At 50.2% G+C, this 15,137-nt stretch overlaps 1 protein-coding gene across 1 annotated transcript in view; it reads left to right on the plus strand.

Moving 5' to 3' along the window:
* The window catches only part of QSOX1 (quiescin sulfhydryl oxidase 1), a 45,272-nt gene extending 30,896 nt beyond the window's left edge, over positions 1–14,376 (plus strand). The window contains exons 8-12 of the mRNA XM_007525863.3: positions 1,726–1,855; positions 4,926–5,048; positions 5,731–5,878; positions 9,203–9,382; positions 12,632–14,376. Coding sequence (XP_007525925.1) covers positions 1,726–1,855; positions 4,926–5,048; positions 5,731–5,878; positions 9,203–9,382; positions 12,632–13,398 — 1,348 coding nt within the window. The 3' untranslated portion in view covers positions 13,399–14,376. The remainder of the gene's footprint in view (positions 1–1,725; positions 1,856–4,925; positions 5,049–5,730; positions 5,879–9,202; positions 9,383–12,631) is intronic.
* The last annotated feature ends 761 nt before the right edge of the window (positions 14,377–15,137 follow it).

Raw genomic sequence — 15,137 nt, forward strand, 5'->3', positions numbered from 1 at the left:
CCTCTAGCCCAAGCCCAAGCCCAGCCTGGCCTTTGACTAAAAACGTAGCTTTCCCACAGTCAGGTGGTGTGGTACACCTCAAGGAGGCTTTTCTTAGGACAGAGGGTGAAGCTTAACCTTCCATTAGTGGGCTGATTAAAACGTATTAGGGGGCAAGAGGTTATTAACCTGTCACAGTGCATACTTTCTTAAGTATGGAGCTCTGGGTTCAAGCCCTGTCACTGCATAATGGGGGAAACTCTCTGCGTGGTGGAGTAGTGCTATGGTGTCTATCCTCTCTTTTTGTCTGTCCCTCTGTCCTCTCAAAGTAATGTTGTTAAAATTTGTAGGCTCTTGCCGTGCGGGTTAGCTTCGCGGTGGTGAACAGAGATGCGGACACACGGCTGGGCAGGGCAGCTGTATTTCTTTATTCAGGAACAAAGATTCACAAACTAAGAAAAACTAATCACCAAACAGAACTCTGCTGTCTCTTTGCGGCGGCACAAGCACTCTCCCTTACTCTGGAACTCAGGAACTCTCCAACTCTCGAACTCTGGAACTCTACTCTGGAACTCAGGAACTCTCGAACTCAGGAACTCCGGAACTCTGGCACTCTGGCACTCTGGAACTCTCGTACTTGAGAGCCCTCTGAAACTCTGGCACTCTCGAACTCAGGAACCCTCTCCCGGGGTTCCTTTGGGGCGGGGCCAAGCGGGCCCGCGAAATTAGCAGGCCTGATCCAATTCTCTTGGCGGGGGGAGGGCTAGAACAAGCCAATGTAAAGCATACGACAAAGTAATGAATATAAACTGGGCTCAGCAGTATCTTGCATGCACAAGATCCTGGGTTCGTTCCTTGACCCTAGATTAGCAAACTGGCTAGATTAGATAAGTAGTTAGATAGAAAGATAAATCCCCTTTAGCAAAACCTCTGTGCTGAAAAATGCTGAGGATTTTATCAGCAGTCTACTTGAGAGTATTTTATAATTATCCCCCTTTCACAGATGATGAGTTGAGGCTCACAGAGATAAAGAGGGAGGGTTGGGCGGTAGAGCACCAAGTAAAGCGCACGTTACCATGTGCAAGGACCTGGGTTCAAGCTCCTGGTCCCTACCAGCAGAGGGGAAGCTTCACAAGTGGTAAAATGGTGCTGCAGGTGTCTCTATCTCCACCTCCTTTCTCAGTTTCTCTCTGTACTATCAAATAAAATAAAGAGAAAAAGGGGGAGTCGAGTGGTAGCGCAGCGGGTTAAGCGCAGGTGGCACAAAGCACAAGGACCAGCATAAGGATCCGGGTTGGAGCCCCCAGGTCCCCACATGCAGGGGAGTCACTTCACAAGTGGTGAAGCAGGTCTTCAGGTGTCTGTCTATCTTTCTCTTCCCCTCTCTGTCTTCGCCTCCTCTCTCGATTTCTCTCTGTCCTGTGTAACAATGAAGACATCAATAACAATAATAGTAACTACAACAATAAAACAACAAGGGTAACAGAAGGATATAAATATTTTTTTTAAAAAAGAAATATCTTAAAAAAAAAGAAAGATAAAAAAGTAAATAAATAAATTTTTTTTGAAAAGATATAAAGTGATCCACTTGAGATCATACAGCTGTCTGACTAGGCCAAGTGCTAACTTTGGTGGTTTTGACTATTAGCAGTGCTTTCCTTCTCTCTCTTTTAGCCCAGGTGCTGCTCCCCAGCCCCCACCCCGTAGTTAACACCCCTTTCTCTCTCTGCTCCCCTGGATGCTCAGCTCCAAGATCTACATGGCTGACCTGGAGTCTGCACTCCACTATATCCTGCGGGTAGAGGTGGGCAAGTTCTCCATTCTGGAGGGGCAGCGCCTGGTGGCCCTGAAGAACTTCATGAAAGTGCTGGCCCAGGTAAGCAGGGGCCTGGTCATCTTGTATGAGATTCGTGTGCATCCTTGGAAGCAGGCCTGGAGTCAGCCTGGAGGAGGCAACCCTGCCACTCCTCAGGAACTCATTGTCTGGATGAATATCTGGACCCACAGTGGCTGCCATGCATTCCCAGCTATAGCTCCCCTGCCTCATCCTGCACCCACCCCGCCCCATGCTGCTAGGATCAGGACCACTTGCTCAAGTCCTGGGGTTATTGCCAACTGATTCTGTGAGACTATGGACATGTGGGCCTGAGTGTGGTCGACTCCCCACTGTGGTCATGGGGAAAGCAAGACCAAGGTCACCATGATGCCAGGGAGGGTGCTTTTCCCATCTCCTTGCTTTTCCCCCCTAAACAGTCCCTAGTAGACCCAGGACCTTGACCAAAGCCTGTGACTCTTGGCAAGGTTTCTACTCGCTGAGATAGGGCTCCTGTGACTTTTAAGTTGTATCAGGCATTTGTCCTCCTAACTCAGTAGCAAAGTGGCTGGTCCCCTTGTAATATGGATATCCAGGGAGTGCCAGTGGCCTAAAGCCCATTAGGAGACCTGCCAGTCAGGACTGGAACCCTGGTCTTGGCCTTCCTTGAAGCCTCCTGAGGGCTCCTTCCTCATCTCTGCATGTGAGCTGGGGCCTCTCTTTGTACCTGCCTCCTGCTTCCCTTCACCCTTCTCTCCTTCACTGCCAGTTCTGCCAGGGCTGCTGAGTCAGGTGTGGGTGCTGGTCCCTGGTCCCTGTGATGCCACTGCTGACTCAGATGCCTCAGCCCCATGCCAGGTCCCAGCCTTCCTTCCTGGAGCAGCTAGGGCGAAGCTGAAACACACCCTGTGGGGGTGCCTCCCTGGGAGCTGCTGGGCATCCTCTTCATCCCTTCACCAAGAGGCCCCCTAAGTGGCTAGTCACACTCGACTCTTCCAAACTGGGGCAACACAGCCCTGGATACCCTGGGACCCCTACAGAATGAGCCCCTTTTCTTGGGCCCATTCTGACAACAGAGGCCTTGCCTCGGAGACCCTTCCCTTGCCTGGTCCCCTGGTGAAAGATGGAATAGCTGGCCTAGCAAAGCAGAGGAAAGACCCCCTGAGCTCCTGTGTGCTGTTTCCACCTGATACCTGTGAGGGCCTCACCCCAGCCCAGAGGAGCTGCTTCTTAGGTGCTTCTCCAGCCTCTTGGATACACTCATGGTTGGCTCTGCTTGGCTTGGTGTGACTCTTGGGGACTATGCAAAAGACAAGAGATCAGATAGTACCTGGGCTGAGATCTGCCCGAGGCCTGCTGTGCCTCTGGCCTCCCTCCACAAGTTCTGGCTAAGAGATTAGGAGGAAGGAGGCCTCCCTGCCTGAAGCCAGAGCCTCTGAGGCTGGCCCAGGGCAGAGCCCAAGAAGCTAAGCCCTGTGACAATAGATGCTGCAAAATCTTCTGGCATCCCTTTATTGAGAAGATTCTTCCATAAAATTAACAGTGAGAGCTTGGGTTAGAGATGTGGCTTAGTGCTGGTACCTTGGTTGTTTGTGTCCCTGGGTTGGATCCTTGACACCAAACAGAAAGAGGGAAGTGTGAACATTTGGTGTCTAGAAGTGGCTTAGCAGTAGGCCTGAGAGGCCCTGGGAATGCTGGGTGCCTCTTAGCAATAACAGGAGCGCTATGTCCTGGAGGTGGTACAGCAGGTAGTGTCAGACCTGCAGGCAGGAGGCCAATCCTTAGTACCGCACATCCCAGAGTGATGCCTTGCAGCTAGCATGTCCCACACTCTTCAGGTGCCCTCTGTGTGTGAGCTTGCTTGTGTTTCTCTGACACCCCATGGGGTGGGCTCTGGAATCAGCCAAAGAGGAAGTGCTGGTTTAGAAAGGCAAAACCCAATCCAAGACTCTGTAGCTTCTAAGTGCTGAGCTGGAATTGGCATCCACAGCTCCTCTAGCCCATGTATTCACCCACTGTGTGAACTTAAAAGATGATAGTCCTTGCTCTGCCACTCAATCTGGAGGGAGGGGCTCCTGCTGGTCCCAGCTGTGGAGCTCTTTGCTCTAAGCTCCTCACAGTGCTGGCCACTGGGTGGCGTGCAGTCACCAGGGATCCCTGCAGTGAGAACCCCTTCATCTATCCTTCCCATGCCACTTCCAAAGTGGAGGTCAGCCAGTACTGCTGTTTTGAATCTGTAAATTGGTGTGGGGAGTCCAGAGGCCATGGGAGCTGGCCCAGAGGGAGGCGGTAACTGGATGCCCCTGGCCATGTGTCTGTAGGTGGAGGTGAAGGGGTAGATTGCAGTGAGGGGTGGAGGGTCGGTCAGGAAGGCAGCTCTGGCTGGGAGGTCTGTCTGATCAGAAGATGCAAAGACTTTCTCCAAGGATTGAAACTGTAGGCAAGGTTTTGTTTCTTGATTATTTCTGTCTCCATCTCTGCCTTCTCTCAAATGTTTTTTCTTGCTATTTTTCTTTCACAACTTTCTCTAGATAGCTTTCTTTATCCAGCTCTGCAGCTGCCTTCCTCCCTTTTCCCCCAGCCCCCACTCCATGCCCATTTTCATATGTGTACATACACACACACACACACACACACACACACACACACCTGTCCTCCTCCCTGGAGTCCTTGTGGTTTTCAAGTGCTGATACTAATCAGATTTGAGTTGACTTATTGTTAGAGTAGCTTTTCATGTTGCTCAGAGGTTACTGGGAGTTTCTGTCAGATTGGCATCTTGGCTAGAAGCCCCCAGCTACCCCAACCCCACGGCAACCCCTTGGAATATAAATGAAAGGTCTTGGTCAATCTAGACCCCTGAAAACTACCTGGAGTGGACCTAGTGGTCAGGCTCCCCAGTGACACTGGGCAGTGATCAGCCTTCCGCTCAGTGGGAGGATACCCCCCTAAGAAGCCACTTCTCCGACCCTCCCTGAGCAGAAGTGGGGAGGAGCCTACACTGGTATCTTGGGCAGAATATCTTCCTGGTAGGTTTGGAATGTTCACTTGGCTTCCTTCCACCTGTCCTTTTCCCTCTCTAGTCTGGGGCTTCTGGGGTATCATTTCAATCTGTCACCCCCTGTTCCTCCTACAGTATTTTCCTGGCCAGCCATTGGTCCAGAACTTCCTGCACTCTACTTATGACTGGCTCATGAAGCAACATAAGGAGAAAATCCCCTATGAGTTATTTAAAACTGTCCTGGACAAGAGGAAGGAGGTGAGTCCCAAGATGATGGGAGTGGCAGGGTTAAACTCTCCTCACAGTTTGATTTCTGGAAGGACTCAGTGTCTCCTTGGGTCTGTCCACTGATTAGTTATAAGCTACTAGTCATTGATATCCCCATGTATACATACATCTCCCTCAAATGGAAGGTAGATGTCACCCCCACTCATAGATGCAGAAATGAACGTTCTCTAACTCATCTAAGATCACACCTCCATGAGTGGTGGGGCTGGGGTTGAGTGGTGGTAAGAGCTTGTAGTTCCTGCTCTCTGTTACCTCCAAGCAAACTATTTATCGACTCTGTCTCTCTGTCCCTCTTTGGGAGCCCCATTTTGGGTTCTTGCACTTGCCCCCATTTGCGAAGATGGACCATTCCCTGCACCAGCAGAAACCCTAGTCCTCATAAACCTGTCAAAGCTAGAAGGGATCACGATGCAGATGAGATGTGGGGGACCAGAAAAAGGACATGGGTTTTCAGGCTTCTGCCCCTTTGATAGGTGGTGTGGTCCATGCAAGGGAAATAGCACCTGGCAGGTGACACATTGGAAGATGGGCTCTTCTGTCTGAGGGCTGTGTGCTGACTATGCTGACCAGAGTCTTGTGGAAACTTCTTTCCTCACTTCTATCTCATCTGTTTCTTTTCCATTAATGACTTGTGCTTCTGTCTGTTCCTTAGGATACTGTGATTGCCAAGAAGGTAAACTGGGTAGGCTGCCAAGGCAGTGAGCCACACTTCCGGGGCTTTCCCTGCTCTCTGTGGGTCCTCTTCCACTTCCTGACAGTGCAGGCAACTCGAAAAAATGTAGAACCCTCACAGGAGCAAGGTGAGTCTGGGCTTGTACACACACACACACACACACACACACACACAGTCCTGTCCTGCCTGCCAGGACTCCTGGGGCATGTCCCCATGTCTATGGGGAAGCATGTGGAAGCAGAGGTGAGGTAACTTGGAGAAACTACCCAGCCCTGCCCCTCCTCTAGGGTGCATTCTGAATAGACACCCTGGAGGTGTGAGGCTTCTTCTCCCTGGCTTTATGGGAGTCATAAGGTTGATTGTTTTCAGTCCTCATGAAAAATCTGTTATTCCATTTTATATCCTCCTATAAAGAATTTTTAGGGGAGTCGGGTGGTAGCGCAGCAGGTTTAAGTGCACATGGCACAAAGTGCAAGGAGTGGTGTAAGGATCTCGGTTTGAGCCCCCAGCTCCCCACCTGCAGAGGAGTTGCTTCGCAAGTGGTGAAGCAGGTCTTCAGGTGTCTATCTTTCCCCCTCTCTGTCTTCCCCTCCTCTCTCCATTTCTCTCTGCCCTATCCAACAACTACAACAACAATAATAGCTACAACAATAAAACAATAAGGGCAACAAAAGAGAATAAATAATTTAAAAAAAAAATTTTTAGTTTGGGCCTGGGTGGTGGTGCACGTATCACAATATGCAAGGAACCAGGTTTGAGCACTTGGTCCCCACCTGCAGGGGGAAAGCTTTGTGAGTGGTGAAGCAATATTGCATGTGTCCCTCTGTTCTTGATTTCTGACCGTCTCTATCCAATAAATAAAGATAATAAATTAAAAAAAAATTTTTTAGTTTCAAGAGGCTGGGTGATGGTGCACCCAGCTAAGTCACCATATGCAAAGACCTGGGTTCAAACCCCTACTCCCTACCCGTAGGGGGTATACTTCATGAGCAGTGAAGCAGGTCTACCTTTCTCTTTCCTTCTTTATCTCCCCTCCCTTCTCAAATTCTCTCTGCCCTGTCAAATTAGAGAGAGAGAAGGTAAAAATGGCTGCCAGGAACAGTATATTCATCATGCAAGCACTGAGCCCCTAGAGATAACCTTGATGACACAAAAAATAAAAAAAAAGAATTGTTAGTTTCACAGTTTATGTGGTTGATACCATGTAATTTGGACAGTTTCATTGTTAGCCATTCAATAGTGATTACCTTAGAGAAGCTGGAAAATGCCCCTAGTTGCCATGCTCCTTCCTTACTCTAGGGAACTGCTCTCTGTGCTGGCACTACCTCCTTTCTCTCACCCCATGCTAAGACTGGGAGAGTGAGCTTAGGATTCATTTCATTTTCACCCAGAAGCCCAGATTCTAATAGCACATGGAGGAGATAGGCCTTGTCCTCTGTAGGATAACAGGTAGACATAGGGACATACCAGGGCTGAGAACCTTGGGGTCAAGAGTGCAGACATAGAGCATTTTCCTTCCCATTGTCAGCAGGGGCAGGCAGAGGTGAGCTGAGAGTCTGTGCACCCCCAAGATTTTAGTTAGAAGGGTATGTCACCACAGTGGCAAGGAAATTGGAGGACCCACTAATATTTGTGGTGTATCCCCAAGGTGCCAGGTCCTGCTCCAGGATCAATGTACTATCACAGTGGCTGAGATGAGAGGTCCTTGCCTCAAGTGGACAGTATTCCAGTGGCAGGAGACAGTTAATACACAGATTATTTCAAGTGTAATGACAAGTGCAGGGAGGAAGACAGGGAATGGCAGTGGGAAAGTGGGGGCCGGGGGGGCGGGAAGAAGGAGGAGGTGCTGTTCAGGGACAGGGCACTGGGAAGGCTTCTCTTTGGAATGACCCTGCACTGAGCTGACATGGAGTGGGAGGCAGCTGGGGACATCTGGGGAGAGAGAAAGGTTTACTGGGGAGGCCATGATGCAGAGCCACCAACAGTTCTGGGGGCATAGAGTCCAAGATCAAAGTGCTGACAGACTTGGTTTTGCTGAGACCTCTTCTTGCTTTAAATGGCCTTTTTCTCCCTGTGACCTGACCTGTTCTTCATGATGTATGTGTTTAGATTTGATTTAAGGACACAGCCCTGTTGGCTTTGGGCCTGCCTTTATGACCTCAGGTTTACCCACTCCTTTATTTATTTATTTATTTGCCTCCAGGATTATTGCTGGGGCTCAGTGCCTACACCATGAATCCACTGCTCCTGGAGACCATTTTTTTTTTTTGCCCTTTTGTTGCCCTTGTTGTTGTAGCCTTGTTGTAGTTATTATTGTTATTGTCGTTTGTTGTTGGATAGGACAGAGAGAAATGGAGAGAGGAGGGGAAGACAGAGTGGGGGAGAAAAGGACAGACACCTGCAGACCTGCTTCACCACCTGTGAAGCGACTCCCCTGCAGGTGGGGAGCTGGGAGCTCGAACTGGGATCTTTCTGCCGGTACTTGTGCTTTGTGCCACATGCACTTAACCCACTGCACTACCACCCGACCCCCACCCACACACTTCTTTCATGGCCCTGTGTCCAAAGAGTCTCATTCTGAGGTCCTAGGATTTAAGGCTTTAGTATGTGAATAACAATTCACATTGGTAGGAGGGTGCACAATTGAGACCACAATACAACTCCACAACCAGCGAAAGGATAATCTGCCTTGTTTGTAGCAATAGAAGTCTAGTGTGTAAGGCTGGGGCAAGAATGAAAGGCTGGAGCTTGCTGATTTGGAGGTGCTAGTTTGGGTGATAGGAGGTTTTGAGCAGAGCTAACAGAATCTCATCAGGATAGACTCCTGATGATGATCCCAAGAGGAGACACACTTGGAAATAAGTCAGAACAGGAGACAGTGGTAGGCAGAGCAGAAACCCAGGGTTTTGGTGGGGGTCACTCTGGCCCCTGCACAGCTCTTCAGCCATGTCACCTTGAGCCTGAGCGTCCTACTGATGACTTTTGACTCTCTTCTGTGTGTCAGTAAATGACGAGGACCTGAGTGTGTGCAGGAATGGGACACTGGGTTTTTGTAGTGCTGCCTGTAAATGAGTTCAAGTTCACATGCACATCTGAGCAACCTCCCCCAGCACAACAGTTTCTTCTTTTTTTATTTACTATTTGAGAGAGAGGAGAGAAAGGGATGGACACTGCAGCACTGCTCCATCAGCCATGGAGCCTCCCCAGTGCCAGCCATGGTGCTCCCGTGTGATGCTGGGCCTTGAACTCAGGGCATCACACATGGTAAGGTTATGCACTCCACCTGGAAAACTATTTCTTAGTTCTGGAAACCGGAGTTTCAGAGTTGAATGGAAAAGGGGTCTACTGGAGGCCAAGGAAGGAGGCAGGGTGACCCAGATTGGGTGTGGCGTGTCTGAGCAGGGCTGGTCTGAGCAGCCTCTGGAGGACTGGCATCTCCTCTCCCTTGCAGCTAAAGCCCAGGAGGTGCTGCAGGCCATTCGGGGCTACGTCCGATACTACTTTGGCTGCCAAGACTGTGCCAACCACTTTGAGAATATGGCAGCCGCCACTATGAACAGCGTGAAGAGTCGGGATGACGCTGTACTCTGGTTCTGGACCAGCCACAACAAGGTTAACACTCGCCTGGCAGGTAAGGCTATTCTCCAAGTCTGGATTTCCTTTCTGAGGAGATGGGAAGGGGGCAAGACTTGGGAGGCTAAACTCGGGTACATTTCTCTCTTTTTTAATTGATTGATTTCCAGTACTATAGAATTTGAGGGGTATAGCTTCACACCTCTACAAGTGTATAGGCCACACCCATCACCAAAGTTTGTGTCATCTCACTGTTAAAATGACCCATTCCTTCCACCCACCCCCTTCCCTGTTCCTTCTGGTAGCCACTATAATTTCCACAATCTAAGAGTTAATTTTAGGAGGCAGTTTAATTTGGTCATCTATATTTTGTATATGAGTGAAACCACCAGTAATTGTCTTTCAGTTCCTGACTTACTTCTTTTGTTGCAATCACTTTAAGTTCTATCCATCTCAAAGGCAGCATTTCATTCTTTGTAACAACAGAGAAGGGGCCAGGCAGTGGCAACTGGTAGAGCACACATGTTACCATGCATGAGGATTCAGGTTCAAGCCCCCTAGTCCCTCCTATGGGGGAGCAGCAGGGGATGGGTGGGGGGAAGCTTCACAAACAGTGAAGCAGTGCTGCAAGTGTCTTTCTTTCTCTTTCCCTCTCTGTCCCTTTCCTCTCAGTTTCTCTCTGTCTCAGTCCAATAAATTTAAAGCGCACACACACACACACACACACACACACACACACAGAGTAATACTCCTTTGAGTACCTGGTCTCACTGCTTCTTTACCCAGTTATTGAGTTGATGGACATTTAGGTTGATTCCTTGTTTTGACTTTTATGAACAGTGCTACTATGAACATAGGGGCATGGATATCCTTTCAAATTAGAATTTTTCTATTTTTTCTTTCTTACATAATTCCATTTATTTATTATTGGATAGACACAAAGAGAAATTGAGAGTGGAGGGGGAGACAGAGCAACACCTGCAGCCCTGCTTCACCACTCATGAAGCTTTCCACCTGCAGGTGGGGACCAGGGGCTTGAACCTGGGTCCTTGTGCACTATAATGTGAGCACGTAACCAAGTGTGCCATCTCCTGGCCCCTGAATTTTTCTGTCTTTTGATAAATGCCCAGAAGTGTTGTAGGATCATAAAGTATGCCCATCTTTTCTCTTAAAAACAAAATCCAAATGAAAGTCCTCAAAACCATACCCTATGTCTACATTTTACAGATGAAGGAACCAAGATCTAGGAAGTCCTGAGCTAGGTAAGGCAGGACTGAGACTCGAGACAAAGCCTTTCTGTAACCCCAAAAGCTAGGCTATAACTCCCACCCTCACAATTCTGGATGGACTGTGGAGTCACAGAGACCTGGGAGTCTGTCCTGGCTTAGCCCTGTGACTTTATCTCTACCACCCCATCAGGAGCCAGGATCTGGGCCCTTGTGCATGGTAATGTGAGCACTAACTGGATGCACTACCAACAGAGTCATTTTTTAGATGAGGAAACTGAGATTCTGCCATTCTAAGAGCCTGGTCTTGTGCTGCTCACCCTTTTCCTACACTAGCCTCTTGCTCCCCCTGTTCTACTTTCTGGTCCTTCTAACCAATAGGGAGCAGGAAAGTGGACTTTTCCATTCCCTGGGAGGAGTCAAACTCTAAAATTAAAGTTTAGAAAAGAAATTTTAGGTTTTATTTTGGAAATATCAGGAACCATTTCCCACAGTGGGAGTGGGTGGAGGGTTGTCATTCAGATTTCCCTCATTTATGTTGATGGGTCCAACAGGCAAAAGATAAAGCTCCAGGGGAGACCAGAAGCTGGCTGGCTATGGGGAGGGGCTGTCTGTAGACAAGCAGACGGCTGATCTGTGGGCAGAGATGAGCACACGCTGCTACAGCAGACCTCAGGGGATAGGAGGTGGGGATAAGGCCTAGGGCATTGAGGTTAAAGAGCTGCATGGAGCAGGTGGTGGTGCAGGCTGCTGCCCTTAGTCTCTGTCTCCTGGGACCTCCCGGTAGACTCTGAAAAGCAGACAGTTACTGTCTCTCTTCACCCTGCGCACCTCCCCTCCTGCCCCACCACCAGTGCTGCATTTAACCCTTCAGCCCTGTGACCTCAGCAGCATCCCAGCTCCCTTCAGGGCCAGCTGTCCACAGAGGGAAGCAGCACCGCTCCTTGAGGGGGTGAAAGGAAGGGAAGTCCCTACTCTCGCTGGTGGGGACGTTTTGGATTTAGCTAAAACAGCTACAAACTGAGCACTCACCTACAAGGGCTGCCTCACAGCTGCTTCTCACCAGACCCTTGGAATTGACTCCAGAATAACCAATCTGACTTACCTCACTTGCCGCATCTTTTTCCAGGCCAACAACACTTTTTCCTATTGAACCCTTTAGGAGCCTTACTTCCTAAGAGGAATGCTGGTTTGATTGACATTGCCCTGGTTCAGGGCTGGAGGCAAGCTCTCTGAGTCAAAGCATGCCTTCTCCACTCAAGCCTCCCTTACTCACCTACAAGCCCACTTAAGGAGGAAACCCTACCAACTCCTACCTTCCCTGAGGGGAGGGAGGCAGCTACAGTGGGATAAAGGATAGTACAGGATTACCAGGTGCTGACAACTCTTATTCTAAAAAGTATTTTCTGGGGGTCAGGTGGGTTAAGTGAACATGGCGCAAAGCAAGTACCTGTGTAAGGATCCCGGTTCGAGCCCCCAGCTCCCCACCTGCAGCAGGGTCGCTTCACAAGCGGTAAAACAGGTCTGCAGATGTCTATCTTTCTCTCCCCTCCTCTCTCAATTTCTCTCTGTCCTATCCAACAACAATATCAGTAACAACAATAACAACAACAACAATAAACAACAACGGCAACAAAGGGGAAAAATATCCTCCAGAAGCAGTGGATTTGAGTGCAAGCACCGAGCCCCAGCAATAATCCTGGAGACCAAAAAAAAAAAAACATTTTCCTTGTGATTATGAACAGAACATATCTTCACTGCTTATTACCTGGAAATTTTCACAAAAAGTCAGAGATAAATATTAATGGCATGCCAACTAAAGATCAAGAGACCTCCCTAGATCTCCCCACTCTCCCCGTGTCAGGCCCAGGGTCATAGGAGGTGACAGAGGAAATAGTGGGTGGTTAATATGGAGTGTTGGGATACACCTTGCCTTGTGTTAGCTCATCTGTCCTGTGGAAGAGCAATGGGAAAGCCTTTCTGTAGGAGAGGAGACTGGCATTCTGACAGGAAGAATGAGGCCCAGGTTTTCCGTGGGGTTTCTGTGTGTCACAGTCGACTCTGTGTGCTTCCCTCTCCAGGTACCCCCAGCGAAGATCCCCACTTCCCCAAGGTGCAGTGGCCACCCCGGGAACTCTGTTCAGCCTGCCACAATGAGTTCCGAGGCACACCTATGTGGGACCTGGGCAATATCCTCAGCTTCCTCAAATCCCACTTTTCGTGGAGCAACATCATCCTGAACTACCCTGAAGCTGGGCCAGGCTCCCACGGTGGGACATCTGCCCCAAAGCCAGAGATGCTGGTGCTGATGGCTGGAAATTCCACTCTGGGCCCTGAGCAGCCTGAGGCCACAGTGGGCCCAGAATCCAGTGTCCCAGATGTTCCCACAGAGAGAATGGGGATAAGCAGCTCCCCAGAAGTGCTCTCTGAAATCCACAGGATCACCCATGAGCCAGACCAGGCACCCCATGAAGACATCGAAGAGCTCCAGGGTGGTGAGTTGGAGCCACCAAATGGGCAGCAACGTTTGACCAAGCGAGACACAGGAGCTGTCCTGCTGTCTGAGGAGAATCTCCAGGGACACCCTGTGATGCTCAGACGAGTGGGCCGCAGCTCCAAGCAGCTGGTCAAGGTCCCCAACAGGGAGCCTGGCTCTGGGCCTGTACAGAGCCGAGGCCCATGGTTGCAGGTGCTAGAAGGGGACTTCTCCCACCTGGACATCAGCCTCTGTGTGTCACTCTACTTGATGTCCTTCCTGGGCCTGATGGCTGTGTATACCTACTTCCGGGCCAGGATAAGGGCCCTGAAAGGCCTCTCCAGCCACCTGGAGATGCACCATGCAGCCTGAACCCACCAACTTGAGTGGGGGACAAGCAAGGGATTTGCCACTTCTAGGGCTTCTGCAGCTTTGAGCCCCTGCTCCACCCCCAGCCCAGTCTCCCCCTGCAACCCCAACACATTCCACCTTGCTCCTTGTTCAGGGAAATCCAGAAAAAACACATGTCCCAGTGACCCTCTTTGGGGTCTTCTGAGAAGTGCTCCATTGTCTCAAACACAAGGTTCACCCTCCAGTCCTGGGGGAGGGCAGCTGTGGAGGCCTGGTACCTGGCCTCTGATTTATCATTCTTATTCCAGGCACTCATTCCCTCTCCCCGTAGCTTTAACTTCTCCCTTTAGTCTTGGTGGAAATGGAAACAAGGGAGACCACAGTTTCCAAGGTTTCCTGTCCTGAGGAGGATCCCCAGGGCTGGGGGGTTGGGGTTGGAGTGGGCATTTTGACTTTAAGGTAGAGTCTGGAAGTTTCTGGAAGCCATACTGGCCTTCTGGGTGGGGTGTGGGTGAGGGTTTGTGGGAGGACAGGCTCCTTCCCCAAACTTCTGCCCCTTGAAGTGTGTAGGTGGGGACTGATGGGGTCCATCCAAGCAGGACAGGTGATAGCTGGTGATAGTCACTGTGCAACCTGGCTTGGCAGAAGCTGATGGGGACTGGGAGGAACATTGGGCTTCCAATGCCCTGGCTCTGGGCTTAGCTGTGAGAAGTAGAGTAGAACTGCAGGAAGAAGATGGTTACTTCCATTGTGCTTACGTTTACCCCCACACCACCCCTGATTTGCTCTCACTTACTCCTCCCTAGCTGGGTCCTTTGTTTAATGATTCTGGTGTCCAAAATAGATGCTGATTTTGAATGTGGATGGTGCTGGGCTGGGGGGAGTGTTCTAAATCCCATCTTGTAGAGGTTTTGGGGTGTGGGGTGATGCCTCTGTGCTTGATTCCCACTCCACCCCTGCTTGGAAGGGCTGTAGAATAAATTATTTCTATTAAAGCAAGCACTGAGTATCTTTTCACTTGCTGCCTGGAGCCCTGCTACTCACCCTACTTCTGGGCATGCAGTTCCCTGTTCACAGCCCCTTTCTCCTGGAGGGGGTCCTCCACCTCCTTTCCACAGAATTCTTCAGACTTCCATATGTGCCGAACACAGATCTTCCTGGGAGTAGCTGTCTCCGTGCCCTTAGCTGTCCCTGCGAGCCTTGCCTGCCCCTACCATGCCCTCCCAGACTGGAACCTGTGTCTCTATAACTTGTCTGTGGGGCCAGCAGGGCTGCTAGCAGTCAGGCTGGGAGGAGCCAACCAGATTAGGGGCCTGCCCCTAATCCTGCCTGCCTGCCAGGATCAGAGTGGCAGATAATAAACCTCATTTAGGGGGAGCAGGAGCCCAGATCCGATTTGGAGGTTTTGCTATGACATCTTCATTCTGCTCAGATGGCTGAGATGCTGGTAATAGGGGCAGGTGTGGGAGTAAGGCTACAGCCCCCCCCTCTGCGAGGGCAGCTGAGGAAAGCAGGGACTTGAAGGAGAGGATCAGCCTTCCCCCTTTGCTTCTGCTAGTGCTATGGAACTTCCCTGAGTGGAATCCAGCTGCAGTCTCTCTGTGGGCCTGTCCTCGTCATCCAAGGGTTCATCTCTCTGTCGTTGTCCTTGTCCCTCATGCTAGGAGGCTGGTAGGTTGGCAGGCCAGCACACTGCAGCCCGGCCTGAAAGAAGGAGAAAAAGGCTCCTGGGGCCAGTGGCCAAATATACTCAATAGTCC

The sequence above is a fragment of the Erinaceus europaeus genome, chromosome 9 (genome assembly GCF_950295315.1).
Source record: "Erinaceus europaeus chromosome 9, mEriEur2.1, whole genome shotgun sequence".
NCBI classification, from domain to species: domain Eukaryota; kingdom Metazoa; phylum Chordata; class Mammalia; order Eulipotyphla; family Erinaceidae; genus Erinaceus; species Erinaceus europaeus.